The sequence below is a fragment of the Camellia sinensis genome, chromosome 11 (genome assembly GCF_055761805.1).
Source record: "Camellia sinensis isolate YWXY chromosome 11, ASM5576180v1, whole genome shotgun sequence".
Classification (NCBI taxonomy): domain Eukaryota; kingdom Viridiplantae; phylum Streptophyta; class Magnoliopsida; order Ericales; family Theaceae; genus Camellia; species Camellia sinensis.
This window is the reverse complement of record NC_138971.1, coordinates 43,256,052-43,273,323: the sequence shown is the minus strand read 5'-3', so window position 1 is coordinate 43,273,323 and position 17,272 is coordinate 43,256,052. Positions and strand designations below refer to the sequence as shown.

Below are 17,272 nucleotides of genomic sequence, written 5' to 3'. Positions count from 1 at the left end.
AGCTTTGCAAGAGGGAGTCTTATAAGAGGAAGGGCTTTCCTCTTTGATCTAGGTTAGAGACTTAGAAGCAAAAACCAGAGCTTAGAGATATAGATACATTCTATCTCTATATCTCTCTCTCTCTCCTCCTTTGTGTGTGTTTCCTTGGCCTAAAGGTGGATTTTACCTTACTTTTGCACCATTACACACACTATTACACCTTGCTCCGAGATTGAGGGACTTGGGGGGTTGATTCTTGAGTTTTTGGACTGATTTTGATCAAAAGAAGAGGGCTGGACCATTTGTTCTTCAAAGGTTCTTCAAGGGTGAGCATCTTGCTTTATATTCCCCAAACTTGCAATAGTCTTTTACCTATCTTGCTTGTTGATTTAGCTTTTGTGTATAACATAAAAAAGGCTTATATTTTCATGCTTTAGAACTTTTGTTAAGGTTGTTTTGTGTTTTGAGTGCAAACTCACCCTATTAGGCCTTGTTTGGCCCCTTTTGTTGCCTTTTTGGTAGGATTTTGTCTACTTCAGTGTTTTGATCTCTTTACCACTGAAAACCAGTGTATTTTTAGTAGTAAAGAAGGTGGTTTGATGTCTTGCATAGGGGAGGGACACCCCTCTCCCTTCATTGTCTTGTTTCCTTACATTTTGGCCTAAAAGGGTAGCATGTGTGCTTGATCATCTTGAGCCTTATTTCAGAAGTTTTTTGGACGTTTTAGGTCATATGTAACCTCTGTTTTTGGTCGGATTTGTGCCTCCTTGTATGCTTGTAGTACTTGCTTTGCATTGCTCCATTTAGCTTAGAAATGCATCTCATGATTAGGCCATGATTCTTGCATGTGTTGGCTTAGTTCCATGAAGTTTTTAGCATTGTTTTCCCATGCTTAAAGTCTGTTGGTTATCAATTTGGTCATGATTGACATGTTTGTTATGGTTGCTTTGCATTTTGGCTTGAAAGCTTTGAGCATGTTGACCTCTAGCATGCATGGTTGTGATCATCCTATTGATTTGGCATCATTTAGGGCCACATTTCAGTCCAAGGATCATGTTTGTATATGTGCATGTATGATCTCTCTTATGCCTTGAGGGTGTGCCCTCTTATGCCTAGGAATGAGCCTTGGTGCGTATGCTTTTTTTGGAAGCCACCTTAGATGCCATATTAGGAGGGTTTGGAGTCCCATTTTGCATGTAAAAATTCTGTTTTTACTTGTCTTAATCATGCCATGAGTGGTCATGTTGATGGGAGTAAGATGCTCCTTTGTTGTGCCTTAACTTTGGGTCTATTTGTGTGCATGCTCCCATGCTTGATTGTCCACCTTTTTGGCACCTTTTGGCCACTGTTTTGGGGTGGATCAAGATCTGTCCCTTTATGGCTTAAGGCCCCATTGCATACTTGTTTCATGTTTGTTGCATGGTTGCATCATTAAGCCTTGTAGTATGTTAATCCCATTGCCAAATTGGTCCATGTTCGCATCACATTTGCACCTTGCATGCTTAGTCTTGTATATTTGTCATGGTAGTTGTATGACACTTGCCATACTTTGCATATTTGGTATCGTGTTGCATTTGAGTCATGTTTGCATAACATGCACTGCATTACTTGACTTGGGGTGTCAAGCCAAGTGTGAGGGTCAAGGGACATTCATACTATGAGTAATGTGCCTTGATTCTCGGTTACCGAGGCCTTTGACTCCGGCTTGATAAGGCTTCGGATCTCATTTGTATGTTGCATGCATCTTTACATTAAGTGGCAAATTTGATCCCTTGGGTTATCATGCACCATTGATGGCTCGAGGATCGAAGGTCATACTTCCTTGAGTTCAAAACATGATAGGAAGCATGACCATGCTCACATGTGCCTGAAAACCCCATGCCATGCACTGTCTGTTCTCTGTCTGCTGTCAAAACTGTCTTCTGCAGGAAGTTTCTGCCGACCGGCAGAATTAAGTGCCGGCCGGCAATCTTTGAATGGCCGGTAAATCAAAATAATGCCGATGGAAATCCTGGACTGCCGGTGGGAATTTTGCCTGGCCGGTGGTGCTCTGCAACATGCAAGGGACCTGTTCTGGAGTTTTGGCGATTTTCAGAGAGACAGGGCAGTACAGACAGAGGTGGCAGGGGTACGGTAAGGGTTTTTCGGGCGAGCCGAGTTCCGAGCATGCATCATTTGCGCATCCCGAGGCAGAGGCTGCGGCCACCCTCTTCTTTTTTTTGCATCATTTCTTTTAATTAATTAGAAATTCTGTAATAATTTTATTTGCTTATTATTTGGGACTGTAATATTTATTTGTACCCTCCGAGTGAGGGCAATTATGTAATAAGTGTGCGTGAGTGTGTGTATGTCTTCCAACCTCACGTCTTTCTTCCCTTTTATTTACCTGCTTATGATGGTAGATTAGGGCATGTTTAATTTAGCATACCTTATGCTATGCATGCGTGCATTCATGCATTTGTACTGCATGCATTAGGCTCGGTACATCACGCTAACTGCATTTGTACTTCAATTTACAAATCGAATATGTGATAATTGATCGCATTACATATGCCATGCTTAGGTTAACCGAGCCTATCTAAATTGCATCCTGTATGTGTTGCATTAGGTAATTTAACATGAACTAGGACACGCACGTTTTGCTAACTAGTTTACTGTTTTGGCACGGAGTACGATGTAAGTATTTATGCTTTAGCATCTCGCATGTGTGTGAATATTAACATGACAGTATGCTTGCCATGCGGCTAAATGCTTATGTGTTAAACTGTTTGAATGCCTGCGGGTGAAGGTTGGATTGTTTGAGTTGGAAAAACTCATTGAAATCCGTGTTTTAGCCTACTTGCGAGTAGCAAAATCCAAAGTATTTCCAAAGCAAACGGATATGCAATGTTTATTCCCAAATTAGGCAATCTAGTCTATACTTGTTTGCTGTGCGCATAACATAGTAATTCTAGGCTAATAACCGGAGTAAGAACACATAAACGTTTTCAAAACAGAATATCATGGTTAGTAGAGGCCGGTCTTCGGACCGGGCGAAAGGGGGTGCTCATAGCTGACCTTCCTCGATCGTACCCAAGCTCCCGAGCCGAGACAACTCCGGTGATGACGGACATGTGGCCTTCGGCACCGAGTCAGGGTTTCCTAAATTTCCCCATTTTAAAAAAATATTTAGGTGGCGACTCTGTATCTGGCAAAGCAGTCTATGTTTGGCACTACTTTTTCAAAAATCTATTTCTCAAAACGATTTGCCAGATTTGGACTCTTTGGTTCAGATTAAGAACCGCGACAACGAAAATCGCGAGTCCGAACTGTAGTAGCATGAGGCCCCCCTCCGCGGGCGCATCTACAGCAAGGCAAAGGTTCAATTTCTTCGGCAAGGAGAGAGAGTCAAATCTCAACTTCATACCCCTTTTTTGGACCAAAACAATCTTGATCAAAAGATTTTAGACCTTTCAAAAACGTTTTTAAATAAAGTTTCTACGATGTCCCGATGCTCGCATTTTGTTAAATGTCGCGCTTTTCGGTAAATCGAGCGAGAACAAAGTGGAAATGAATGAAGGAGAGATGAACTCTTTTGAAAAATCTTTCAAAACACCTTGTTTAGGGGTTTGGATTTGAAGAAAAGAGGAGAGGAGAGGAGAGAAGAAAACAAGGTTGGGAGAAGTTCGGCATGGATCCGGGTAGGACCGAATCTGCGCGGCTTCACGGAAACTAGCATAACTTTTTCCACACGAGGAATTTTAATGCAAGGTTTGCACCATTGGAAAGATAAATTCCGGGGCTTCAATTTGGACACTTGAATGGCCACCATTGGACTTTCCAATCACCGGCCGGCCACCTTCCTTTCCGGCAGAACCTTTTTTTGTTCTGAAAAGTAGCAGGCCGGCCAGAAAATGTAGCAAGCTGGCCACTTACCTAGTTGGATGACCTTTTTTGCCCTTTTGAGCTGGCCGGCCATGACCCCCTCCCCAAGTGTGTTCTAGATGTGCAATTTGTTTTCCCCTAGGCCCTATGCCCGAGGGTCAACCTTTTGGGGGGAAATTTGAATTGTTTTTTCCCCCCATTTTCCCCCCCTTTTTTCCACTCCTTTGTCTACAAAACCAGCAGCTCCAGCTACATTTCAGAGGTTGGAAGGTTTGGTTTAAGCCTCTTGCATTCAATCTCTCTCTCTATATTCCAACCATCAAAACCCCTCAAGTCCTACACCATTTCTACACCATCTCCAAGCCAACCAATCCACACTCCATTCCAGCAGCTTCAAGGCCATTTCCAGAGGTCAAGGGCTCCCAAACTTGGTCCAAGAATTGTTGAAGCATTGTTCTTCAAGGGTAAGTCTTCTATCCCTCTCTTTGGCCCTATTTTTGCTCAATATATTAGCTCCTCTTGCTTGCATATTTGGGCTCTGAACCTAACTGAGAATAGCATTATTTTGAGCTCCTTTTCATGTTTGTTTAAGGGCCTCTCCCTGTTTGAGGCTTCCTTTTTGCACTTGCTTCTTTACCTCTCTTGTATGCCTCTTTCTTGCATAGTATTTTAGGCTCATTTGTCAACTATTTTGAGCGTGGTTATAAACTGTAAAATGGCTTATTTTGAGCCCTTATTAAACATTGTTGAAGGGCTCTTCACTATTTGAGGCTTCCTTTTGTCACTTTCCTCTTTATCCCTCATTTGGCCTTATTTTTGCATGTTTTGTTAGCCCCTTGTTCTTGAATTTTTAGGCTCTGGTCCAAACTGTAAGTAGCCTTATTTTGACCCCCTCTTCATGTTTGATCAAGGGTCTTTTACTGTTTGAGGCTCCCTTTTTACACTTTGTGTTTAAACCTTCTTTTAGGCCTATTTCTTGCATAGTATTTTAAGCTTACTTATGCATTGTTTTGGGCTCGGCTATAAACTGTAAAATACCTTGTTTTGAGCCCCTATTCAACTTTGTTGAAGGGCTCTTGGCCATTTAGGGCCAGAAGATGCTACTTGCTTCTTTATCTCTCTTTTGGGGCCATTTTTGCATGTTAACTTAGCCCTATTTGTGTTCACTTTTTGGCCTTGCTTAAAACTGGAAATATGTATATTTTGGGACTTTCTTGATTCTGTCCTCACACTTCATGTTCAAATAATGCATGCTTTGCATAGCCATAGGTCATTCCATGTACCTAATTTTGTGTTTCGGAACCATTCCATGCATCGGGTGCCATGTTTCCATGTTTCGGGGCTGTTTTGCATCACATTTCAGCACTGAAATTTGCATGTTTGCATACCATATTCCATGCCTTGCCATGCTTTGGTAGAGTGGCATTCGTGCCTTAGGTTCGGTCCTCGATTTGCGTGCATGTGTGCATGCATTTCGAGTGTCTCGTTTTCATCTCATGGCCTCCTATGTGAGTGCGGCTGAGGTCCACTCACGTTGGTGTAAGCCCATATTGCATTGTGCATGCCATTTCATTTCATAGCATTGTGTATGCTAGGCCGTATGTTAGCGCATTGTGTATGTCATGTTACCTCGTGCATCGTGTATGCCATTTCGTTTCATAGCGTTGTGCATGCTAGGTTGTATATTAGTTGCATTCATGCATGTCATGCATATTGCATTGTGCTTGGGATAGGAGTTAGCCCGAGCACGGGAAATGAGGGACGTTTCGTACTTCGAGTGACGGAACGTGTCTCAATTCTTAGTCACCAACACTCCGAATTATCCATGATGGAGTTTAGGTTTTGTTGTGTTTATATGTGCATTCATTTCATATTGAGTCGTGCAATTCGACTCCTCGGCCATCATGCATCGATATGCGTGATTGGTGGCACGAGGACCGAGGACTACACTCCCTGAAGGGTAGTCATGCATACATATGTGAAAATACTTTGCCATGCCCCTTTCTTGCTCTCTGTTACAGCAAATCAAGAGTCAGCAGCCTTCCGGAGCTTGGCACGCATCCCAAGAACAATTGCAAACAGAGGCTAATTGGGGCATCGCAATAGATTTCCACGCAAGGCAACCCGAACATGCATCATTCATCATCCGGATCACAGTTGAGGCAATCCTTGGCTTGCATGCCAATTTATTACTGTCCTAGTTAAATTTGTAAATTAATTAGGGTTTTGTACTTATTCAGACTGTATTATTCATTTGGGACTGTATATTATTTATTCGGACCCTCTGCGCGAGGGCACAACTGTAATAAGTGTGCGTGCGTGTGATGTATGTCTTCCAACCCCACGTCTTTCTCCCTTTTATTTACCAGCTTATGATGGTTAGATTAGGGCATGTTTCAATTAGCATACAGTATGATAGCATGTTTGCATTCATTCATCTGTTTTGCATGCACCGGGCTCGGCGCATCATACTAACTGCATTGTATTTTCAATTCCAAGTTGAATACATGTTAGCTGTAGCATTTCATATGTCATGTCTAGAATAGCCGAGCCTGCTATAGTTTCATTTTTGCATGTGTTGCATTAGGCACTTCTGTGTAGTTAGGATCATGCATGGATTTCTAATCAGCTTCTGTTTTGGCTTGGAGTACTCGGTAAGTTTTATGCGTCAGCATCCTTGCATGTGTGTGAGTGACTGCCATGAACAGCATGCTTACCATGAGGCTAATTGCTTATGTGATATAACTGCCTGAATGCCTGTGGGTAAAGGTTGGGTTATTTGAATTGGAACAATTCATCAAATGTGTGTTTTAAAGCCCACTAGATAGTGGCAAAATCATGTTTTCTAAGCCCACCCGAGGGTGGCAAATCCACGTCTTAGCCTACTTACGGGTAGCACCATCAAACCATTTTCAAATAAACAAACATGAAATGTTTTGTTCCAATTCAGGCGATCCAGTCTATACTTGTATGCTCTGCGCATCACATAGTAAATCTAGGCTAATAACCGGAATAAGAACACACAATGTTTTCAAAACTTGATATCATGGTTAGTAAAGGCCGATCTTTGATCGGGCGAGCGGGGGTGCTCACGAAGTGACCTTCCCCAATCGTACCCAAGTTCCCGAGCCGAGGCAACTTTGGTGATGACGGACACGTGGCCTTAGGCAAACAAGTCAGGGTTTCCTAAATTTCCCCAAAATAAAACATTTAGGTGGCGACTCTGTATCTGGCAAAGCAGTCCATGTTTGGCACTTCTTTCAAAATCTGTTTTCTCAAAACGATTTGCCGGATTTGGACTCTTTGGTTCAGATTACGAACCGTGACAATTTGAGAGTCCTGAGCTGTAGTGAACCCCAAATGAACAGAACGGGAGCTCATCCCTCCCAGGGCGTTCGGGGACGTCTGCATATAGTCAAATATTTTTTAAAATATAAACAAACATATCCATAGGTTTCATTTTCACAAATAAGGTTCAGAAATTAAACCACGTAACTAAAATATTTATATAATTTATAATAGTTTATAAAACATAACTTGTATAAAATAAATATGCTAAGTCAAAACATACGTAAAACATATAATGGTAACTCAATGTATAATATAACTCACCTTAACTTTAATACCTCACTCTTTCTTTCCACTATCAAAGACCCTTTTGACTTCCATCATTTTCTTTCCCTCTTCTTCGTTTCCTTTCCTTCCTTTCTCTCTTCTTTTCCTTTCTTTCTCCCTTCTTTTCCTTTTCTTTCTTTTCTTCCCAGGTGAATCACCTCCTCCCTATTTATAGGGAGGTGAAAGCCTCTGAATCCAACGTAGCAGTTCAAATCCCTCTTAGATTTGATCACGGATTCGTTCTTATCTTAATAAATATTTAAGATAATTACACTTTGACCCAGTTTTTTAATATAACTATATAAATAAATTAATTTCGAATTAAATTACATTCTGTCGTATACCAACAGTAAATTAATTATTTATTTTACTACCACACCCATTATTATTGTTATCAATATTATTATTATTATTATTATTTATTTAATAATGTATTATCACGTACAACCATAATACTAGTATAAAATTTAGCGATAACTTAAATTTTCGGGTTGTTACAATGCAATATTCACATCTATATCCAGTGGTTCAATAAACAACATGGGCAGTGGGCAATGCAACTCATAAGTTCTATTCACATCTATGTGCATCCATCCAGTGGTTCAATAAAAAACTTGGGCAGTGTGGGCAATGCAACTCATAAGTTCTATTCAATGCGTCCAATGTTCAACAAACAACTTGGGCAGTGTGGGTAAACAAAGTCTTAAACTTAATATTCACATCTATCATCTAAACCTGGGCAATGGTCAATAAACAGTGCAATATTCAATGTAATGCAATATTGACAATGCATCCAATGTTCAATAAACAACCTGGGCAGTGGTCAATGCATGCAATATTCAATGTAATGCAATATTCACAATGTATCCAATGTTCAATAAACAACTTGGGCAGTGGTCAATGCAATGCAATATTCACATCTATCATCTATGTTCCAGTGGGCAATGCAAAAAACATAAAACATGAGAAAAACATTATGCATCCAAGTTACAGTCATCCAAAGCTAAAAAAAAAAAAAGAAGTTACAGTCATCCAAAGCTCAAGTCACAGTCATCCAAAGCTAAAAAAAACATAAGTTACAGTCATCCAAAATATTGTGCAATTGTGCATCCAAACAATACTATTACAATCACCCAAAAAAAAACCAAAACAAAACAAAAAAGTCATTCATTTCCTTGAGCCAAACCATGAGCCGTCTAAACCTGCATAACAATAAAATAAAATTATTTAATATGGAAAACACTAAAAAGTTTTAAACTTAAAAGAAGTAAACATATGTTAACAACATCTAACAAAGGGTAAGTATTTTACCAATGATATTAAACTTCAATAAAAGTACTCTCCGGACTTGGGGCTTGAACATGAACTTGATTCCGAAACAACTACACATAAAATATAACACAACAAAAACAAGTGAAGTGAAAATAATGAATTTTGAATAATACAAAATAAATGAAATGGATAAAAAAAATAAATCATTGTATATATTACTCGAATCATATTGTTGTTCAAATTCTTCAACATCCTTCATTGCTTGTTGAAGGCATATTGGAATGTTACTTTGAAGCCAATTTGTGAACAAACAAGAACCTCCACCATCTTGGGAGCAAGTGAACTACGGAATGGATCAAGTATACGGCCTTCTATACTAAAAGTCGATTCAGAATTAATAGTGGAAACAAGCATTGCCAACACATCTCATGCTATAAGTGATAATACTCTATACTTTGTTGCATTAACCTTCCACCACTCCAAGATATCAAATTGAGCTTCTTTCCACCTTTCTCAATATCACCCAAGTACTTGTCCAATTCTGACGTACTTCCACTACTAGAAAATTGCCCCTCAAAAAATGAGTTAAATTGAGAGTTCACAATAGAATGTAGGTCTTTTTCATCTATCACCATATCTACTGTTTTATTTACAATGGAGACATGTACATTTGTTGAATCAGGTGTGGCATAATAATCATACAATTGAGTCAAACAATTTTTCATATTATCTAACATTTCTTTCACTTTCACCACGTCTCCACCAAAAATTGTTGAAAAACAAAATTTCAAGTATGTGAGTTTTCTTCAAGGATCAAGCACAACTGAAACATACAAAAGGAGATTGATTTTATCCCCATTTTCGTAATACTTGTCAAACTTCTCTTTCATTTTCTTTGTCATTGAAGACAAAATAGGATCATTGTCTTTGATTAATTGTCTAATCATATTTTCAATGATAAAAATTTCAGTGTAGAATGTATTTGAAGTAACAAATAAAGACCCAGAAAACCTCTTTGTTGAATTATAGAACATTCTAAGAAATTTCAAAAACACTCTACAATTATCCCAATTCTCGGCTGTAGGCATCTCTCCTCTCATCCCCTTCATTATCCAAAAAGCAGTGTTTATAATTGTAATCTTCCTCACCCATTCTTTGAAAAGCACTCTCAAAATTTTCAACCACCTTCAACATAAGATATGTAGAATTCCACCGTGTTGGCACATCTAAGCACTAGAGACTCTTACTCTCAATTTTCAAACTTTCCACATACTTTTTAAAAGTTTCAAGGCAGTTTGGAGAAGACCTTACATACCTCACTACATGCCTCACATTTGCAATACAAGACTCAAGATCCTTCAATTCATCAATTACTATCATCTCGGTAAGATACCTCCTAACAACTTCTATAGAAAATGACGTAGATATAACATCAACAACACCCTCCCCACTAACTTCTCTAGGTTGAAATCCCAATGTTTGTTACCCATGAGTATCCCTATATGGATACTTTGTATAATTTTTCAAATGACTTAACAAATTACTTGTTCCATGACTTTTAGAGCCTGTCATATACTCTTTCTTACAATTCTTGCACATAGCCTATCTTTGCCATCAATACCTTATTTTCAAAATGATCCCAAGCCTTTAATGTTGTTCTCCTACTACTTCTACTTTTGGCCAAGGGTGGTCTACGAGGGGGAGCATTAGGTTGGATAGAGGGGTCAACAAACGATGATTCAGGCTCAACATTAGGAGACACAAAAAATGTTTCTTCGCTTGAATGATTCATGACCAAAAGATTATCAAATAAACTACTTTTCTCTATAATTTCAAACAAGATAACAGATTTAATAGAATTTAGGGCTAACATAAACAGATTTCAAATCAAATGTGAACATCACAAAATTAGGGCTAATAGAATGTAAACATCCAATTTTCAATAGTTCAAACTCAATTCAAATCAAATGTGAACATCACAAAATTAGGACTAATAGAATGTAAACATCCTGTACGGGGAGCAAATATTCCGGCAAGCCCGTATTCCTTTCTTCCGAGCTCCGTCGATGTCCGATCACCTGCGAGCAAATAATGGTGAGCTACCCGGCGGTGTGTGGCCGGAAAAACCCTCCGACGGTCAAGTTAGCACACACCTTAGGATGGATAGAGAGAAGGGAGAGAGTGTTTGAGTGTAAGAAATCCTTACAGATGTGTTCGTCTCCTCCGTATGGGGGGCGCAGACATGCTTATATACCTTCTGAGCCCCATATCCACTCCCTGTCATCTCCTGACACGTGGCTCTGCTATCCCATCTGTCAGCATAAACCATGCCATTCATCACCTGCTCTCAACTGCCTGTCAGCACAGCCGGAGCTCGGCAGCCGAGCTGCCCTACCTTGGTCGTACCATGCTTCATACCTTAAGCGCCTAACCGGATAAAGAAATGAAGGACCGGGCTAGGCGGCATCTCGGCAAAGCCTAGCCCGAGCTCCTCCTTTGGTCGGCCTTCTCGCCGGTCAATCAACTACCTCGGCTGACCGCGCCTTTCCGAGCGCCGGTCTCTCAGTCTGTCTGGTTTCGACCATCCTCGGACCGAGCATCCTGGTCTGACCGGTCACTTCCTGGCCGAGCAGCTTCTGCACGGTCCGGGGCAGCACACACTCAGTCCAAACTCTGCCCGGCCCAAGTTCTGGTAGCCCATCTCCGGGTGAACAGTCGATCATCTCGGCCCAATGCTCTGCTGGGCCCTCAACTTGCTCGGTCTATACCTCGGCCCAACACCGGATCATAAATCACCCTCTCAATTGCCCCTTAATCCCGTCCGCAAAAGCGTGACTGGGATTATTCACTTCGACCGAGATAACATTTCTCCGGTCGTCAAGTTGCCAAGCCTTGGCCGAGCTAGTTGACGTCATTGTCTGCAGATTTGACCGGTTATATTCCTCGGCCGACCTGTTCTTGTCGAAAGTAGCTCGGTTGGCTCTTCGTCTTTTCAACCCGTCGCTTCAGCCCCGACGTAGCTCGGTTGGCTCTTCGTCTTTTCAACCCGTCGCTTCAGCCCCGACGTAGCCATAAATGGGGACACCTGGCGGCCTGCCATTGGGCATCGGGCAGCCAACCCGCCGTTTTTGTCAGAATTTGAATTTGGGCGGACTCCCCCTTGCTTATACATACGAGACCTCCCCCAAACTCCAATCCCTACTGCCATTTCGATATTCAACCTCAGAGCCCCAGCACCCTCGTATTCAAATCTTCTGCCATTCTGCCATCCTTCGCGTTTTGGAAGAACACCCTCAGCCATTCACAGGTAAGGTACTCGATCCCTCTTACGTTGCTATTTTCTTTTATTTTACACACATTAGGGCACAAAAACGTAGCTTTTAGGGCATTGATCGTCACAAACCTCCCACTGTTCTTGGCGTTCTTCGTCTCCCTGAAGAACGCTGAAGAACTGGGGTGAACCGGGCTCTGGGCCTACTTTTGATCCAAAAAACCAACCAAACAACATGTTTGTAATAACCACGGCACAAACCGGGATAACCCAATTACTCGATCGCTTAACCGGGCTAAAATTAGGTCTGCTTGGGCGACCGAGCTCCTTAATTAGTCAACCGAGGTGGTTTGGCACCCTTACCGACCGAGCTGAAGTCTAGCTCCTAATGCGAAACCGCGCTCACTTACACTTGCCATCCTTTTCCTGCAGAGTCCAAGGGGACCACTGCCATTCCTGAACCTCTCAGGACCGAGCTGCAGCCAATTACCACCGTGCCCAACCCATCAACCGGGCTATAGTAAGTCGGCCTCGAATGGGGAAATTCCGCTTCCTAGTGGACACTCCGGCCGCGCTAGCCGCTTTCAGAGAGGATTACGGTGTCCCGGCCGACGTCCATCTCGAGCTGGCCGAAGAAGAAACCACGCCTTGGGGTAGGGAGGAATGCCCCTTCACCGTGCTGTCCATTGTCGAAGGGGGCCTTCGTTTCCCTCTTAACCCGCTGATCACCGAGTTCTTACGCCGAACCGGGCTAGCGCCAACCCAAGTGTCCACCAACACATACAGGATAATAAATGGCGTGCATGAGTTAAATAACCGGTTAGGCATAAGCCTAGGTTTAGCCGAGATCCTACGCCAATACACACTTGGCCACACCGGCGACGGTCTCGCCTATTACTTGAAGATTCGACCGGGCCGAGAAAAAATCGTAACCGGCACACCAGACAAGGATCTTCATGACGATGATTTCTTCTGGGTGTCTGGTAACTATGAAACAGCCGAGACACCGGGCTGGATGATTAGCAAAAGTTTTGGGAGCACATGTAAGCTGCGCAAATAATCTCGGTTTACATACTTATGTTTTTCGCAGTTTAATCATTCTCTTGTTTCTTTTGCAGCCATCCAAGCCTTGCAAGCCAACTACAACTTCCCCAACGTAGAGGCGATCAGGACCGCGCTTCGCTACCGGGATCGTGACTGTAACCAACTACTCGGCTACAGTCCTACATATAGATATTCCGCTCCCCGCCGGAGTAAAGTAACCGACTTCCTCAGAGCTCCTTCGCCACCGCCAGATCCAACCCTTCCCGACGTCCCGTTAATCCGGTTAACAGACGAGCAAGAAATGGCCAAGAGAAGTCGAATCAAGAACCTGCTCACCGCCACATCTGCCGAGGTGCCGAGTGTGGTAACCCGGTCGCCAACCGCCGGTCAATCCAGTGGCGCCGTGGTCGCCCTAGCCACTCCATCCGCCGGGCAATCCAGCCGAGAACCTTCCGCGCGGCGGGCCGGGAAAAGAGCTCGGGCAGATCCGTCCGCCGAGCTAGTCATCGAGCTCGCCACCGAGCATCCCACGGACGCCCCCGCCCCAGTGCCAGCCTGGCGCCCACATCTGAAGCACCGGGGTCAGGACATCCCGGCGACGGCTTCGATCAAGGCTGACAAAGAGCATCTGCTCGCCTTTGATCTGTCCAAAGCATTCCTACTACCGAGCGACGTGGTTGGCAGCGACCACGTCCCTGACACTCGGTTAGTCAAGTCATCAGTAAAGTCCATGGCCAGGGTAAGCCAATGCAGCTCTGAAAATTTTCCTAAGTGTTTGCCCGGTTCCGTTTCTCATCAACTTTGTTTTTTGCAGGCCATTCAAAAACAGCATCTGGTTTTGGAGCGCATCCACCGGCTTAGGCAAAAGGCAAATGACACAGCCAGCCAGGTTGAGAGCCTTCAAGCCGAGCTGGGCCGGGCTAAGGCTTCCCTCCAGATAGCCAATGCTGACAACAACAGACTGCTCGGTCAGCTGGAGGCGGCCGAGAAAAAACAAAGTGAGCTCCAGATTGAGGTGGACGCTTTTAAGAAGACAAAGAGGAGAGCTTGCCGGGCTGCCAACAATGCCGGGTTTAACGAAGCTGAGAAGAACTACAAGAAGCAAGTCTTTGCAACACAAGACATCTTTTTCAAGGCTGGCTGGAAGTCCGCCTGCGAGCACCTCGGCCAGGGCTCCGACACCGATGTATTTACTAATCCTCCTCCCGCCAAGCTACCGGTCTACCTCGTGCCTTACGCAAATGATGTATTCAGTGCGCTTCAAGCGGAGGCCGAGGAGGGGCTTGAAGAAGGAAGTGATGAGACAGATTCGGAGGCTGAGGACGCCGAAGTGGAAGTGCAGCCCGGTCAAGTTGAGCCCGGTGCCCAAGAAGCGAGCCCAACCGTCAACCTTGAGGCTGCCGAGGATGAATTCACCAATCTATCCCCCTTGGTTTAGTTTTCTTTTCTTTGCATTTTTGCTTTCAATACTTTTGATGTAACCGGGCTCTGTCCCCACCTCTTGTAATGAATTTCTTTATCAATGAAAAATTTTGAATTTTCGCCAAGTGTTTGTCCGGTAGTAATCCATTCCATCTTCAGCAAACTATCTCGGTATAACTTATCATTGGAACACTTTGTCGACCGGAGTCCATAACACGGTCGAAGCAATTTGAGCATAACAAAACAAATTCATGCACCGAAATACCCACCTCGGTTGTAGCTAAGTTTGGACAAGATACCATGTTGGACAAGACGCCAACTCTTCCAACCGGAGTACTTCATCACGGTTGGGAATCCCAAGTTGGACAGAACACCAACTCTTCCAACCGGAGTACTTCATCTCGGTTGGGAATCCAAAGTTGGACAAAACACCAACTCTTCCAACCGGAGTACACCATCTCGGTTGGGAATCCTAAGTTGGACAAAACACCAACTCTTCCAACCGGAGTACACCATCTCGGTTGGGAATCCTAAGTTGGACAAAACACCAACTCTTCCAACCGGAGTACACCATCTCGGTTGGGAATCCTAAGTTGGACAAAACACCAACTCTTCCAACCGGAGTACACCATCTCGGTTGGGAATCCTAAGTTGGACAAAATACCAACTCTTCCAACCGGAGTACACCATCTCGGTTGGGAATCCTAAGTTGGACAAAACACCAACTCTTCCAACCGGAGTACACCATCTCGGTTGGGAATCCTAAGTTGGACAAAACACCAACTCTTCCAACCGGAGTACACCATCTCGGTTCTAAACATTAAAACAAGAATCCATGTGCTAAAGCAAAATTACTTCTATAATTTTGACAAAAAGAATTACACTCTGCTTTGCAAGCCAAAAAATTTCCTTACAAAAAGAGGAAAGTAAAGCTTAAAAATAATACAATTTCAAGTTGGCCGCATTCCATGGCCGGGGTATAGCTCTTCCCTCTAGATCCTCCAAATGGTAAGCCCCCTTGCCAGCCAGACCAGTGATCTTGTAGGGTCCTTCCCAATTTGCCCCTAGTTTGCCTTCTCCTGGCACCAGGGTGTTGCCCATAATCTTCCTCAAAACCCAATCCCCAACTTTGAACGGTCTGGGGTGCACTGTCTTGTTATACTTCTTGGAGAGCTCTTGTTGGTAGGCGGCCACATGGATGAGGGCTTTCTCCCGGCGCTCTTCCGCTAGGTCCAACTCCAAGGCAATAGCCTCGGCATTTAGTTCGGGCTCAAAACTCTCAGTTCTGAGGGTGGGCATTTCAACTTCCAAAGGTATGACCGCCTCCATGCCATAAGCCAAAGCAAATGGAGTTTCCCCGGTCGAACGTCGCGGGGTTGTTCGGTATGCCCAAAGGACGCTCGGTAATTCTTCAGCCCACTTGCCCTTAGCCTTCTCCAACCGTTTCTTCAACCCATCCAGTATAGTCTTGTTTGATGCTTCGGCTTGACCATTGGACTGCGGGTAGGCCGGGGTGGAGTTGTAGAATTCTATCTTCAGATCTTCACAAAATCCTCTGAATAGGCGACCGTCAAACTGGGTGCCGTTGTCAGAGATCAAAATCTTGGGGACACCAAACCGTGTGACAACATTCTGCCAGACAAATCGCTTCACGTCTTTCTCTTTGATGGTTGCCAAGGGCTCAGCTTCAACCCACTTTGTGAAGTAATCTGTGGCCGCGATGAAGAATTTCCGGTTGCCCGGTGCTGTTGGCAATGGTCCCACTATATCTAGCCCCCACATGGCGAAAGGCCAAGGACTGGTGAGGGGAAGAAGTTCCCTGGCAGGCTGATGGATCTGATGGGCGAATTTCTGGCATTTCTCGCACCTGCGGACATATTTTTGTGCGTCGGCCTGCATGCACGGCCACCAGTACCCCTGCGAAATAGCTCGGTAGGCCAAGGACCTGCCCCCGATGTGGCTGCCACAAATGTCTTCATGAATTTCGAACAAGAAGGCCTCCACACTGTTCGGGTGCACGCACTTGAGATACGGACCGGTGAAGGACTTCTTATACAACGCGCCTGATGGAGAGAGCCAAAACCGCTCTGACTTCACCCGGATTTTGTGTGCTTCTTTCTTGTCCGCTGGAAGAGTCCGGTCTCTGAGGAACGAGATCAAGGGGTCCATCCATGAAGGACCTAGCTCGGCGCAGAGTACATCCGTCTGCCCGGCGTTTTCAATGCTTGGCCGCGGAAGAAAGTCAATCAACAGGGGGTTTGGAGATGTGCTATCTACCATGGAAGCGAGGCCGGCGAGTTCATCAGCCCGGCTGTTTTCTTCCCGGCCAATCTGCTGGACTCTGATTGCCTCAAACTGCTTGATATGGTCCCTGACCAGAGCTTGGTACTTCGCCATTCTGTCGTCCTTCGCTTCATAAATCCCTGAAACTTGGTTAACCACAAGCTGGGAATCACTATATACCAGAAGCTCGGCAGCCTTCATTTGGATTGCGCTCTTGAGCCCAGCAAGAAGCGCCTCGTACTCAGCCTCGTTGTTAGACGCCGGGAAGCCGAGTGTGATAGAATGCTCAATGGTTAGGCCGTCCGGGGATATAAGAACGATACCAAGGCCGGCACCATGACGGTTGGACGCTCCATCAACAAAAAGCTTCCACATGTCCCCCACGAAAAGCTTCCAGCAGTCAGATGGGTCCTGAGAGTTGCGAAGGGCAATGGGATCACAACTGCTCGGCTGTGCGGTGTCAAGTTTGGTGTTGACCGGTTCAAAGTCAGTGCCCCTTGGTGATTCGACACCGGACTCAGC

General features: G+C 44.1%; 1 protein-coding gene across 1 annotated transcript; it reads left to right on the top strand.

Moving 5' to 3' along the window:
- The first annotated feature begins 13,581 nt into the window (after positions 1–13,581).
- LOC145803111 (uncharacterized) lies at positions 13,582–14,891 on the top strand. Its single transcript, XM_082896467.1, has 2 exons — positions 13,582–13,784; positions 13,860–14,891. Exons 1-2 carry the CDS (start codon positions 13,776–13,778, stop codon positions 14,481–14,483), a joined length of 633 nt encoding a protein of 210 aa, XP_082752593.1. The 5' UTR covers positions 13,582–13,775; the 3' UTR covers positions 14,484–14,891.
- The last annotated feature ends 2,381 nt before the right edge of the window (positions 14,892–17,272 follow it).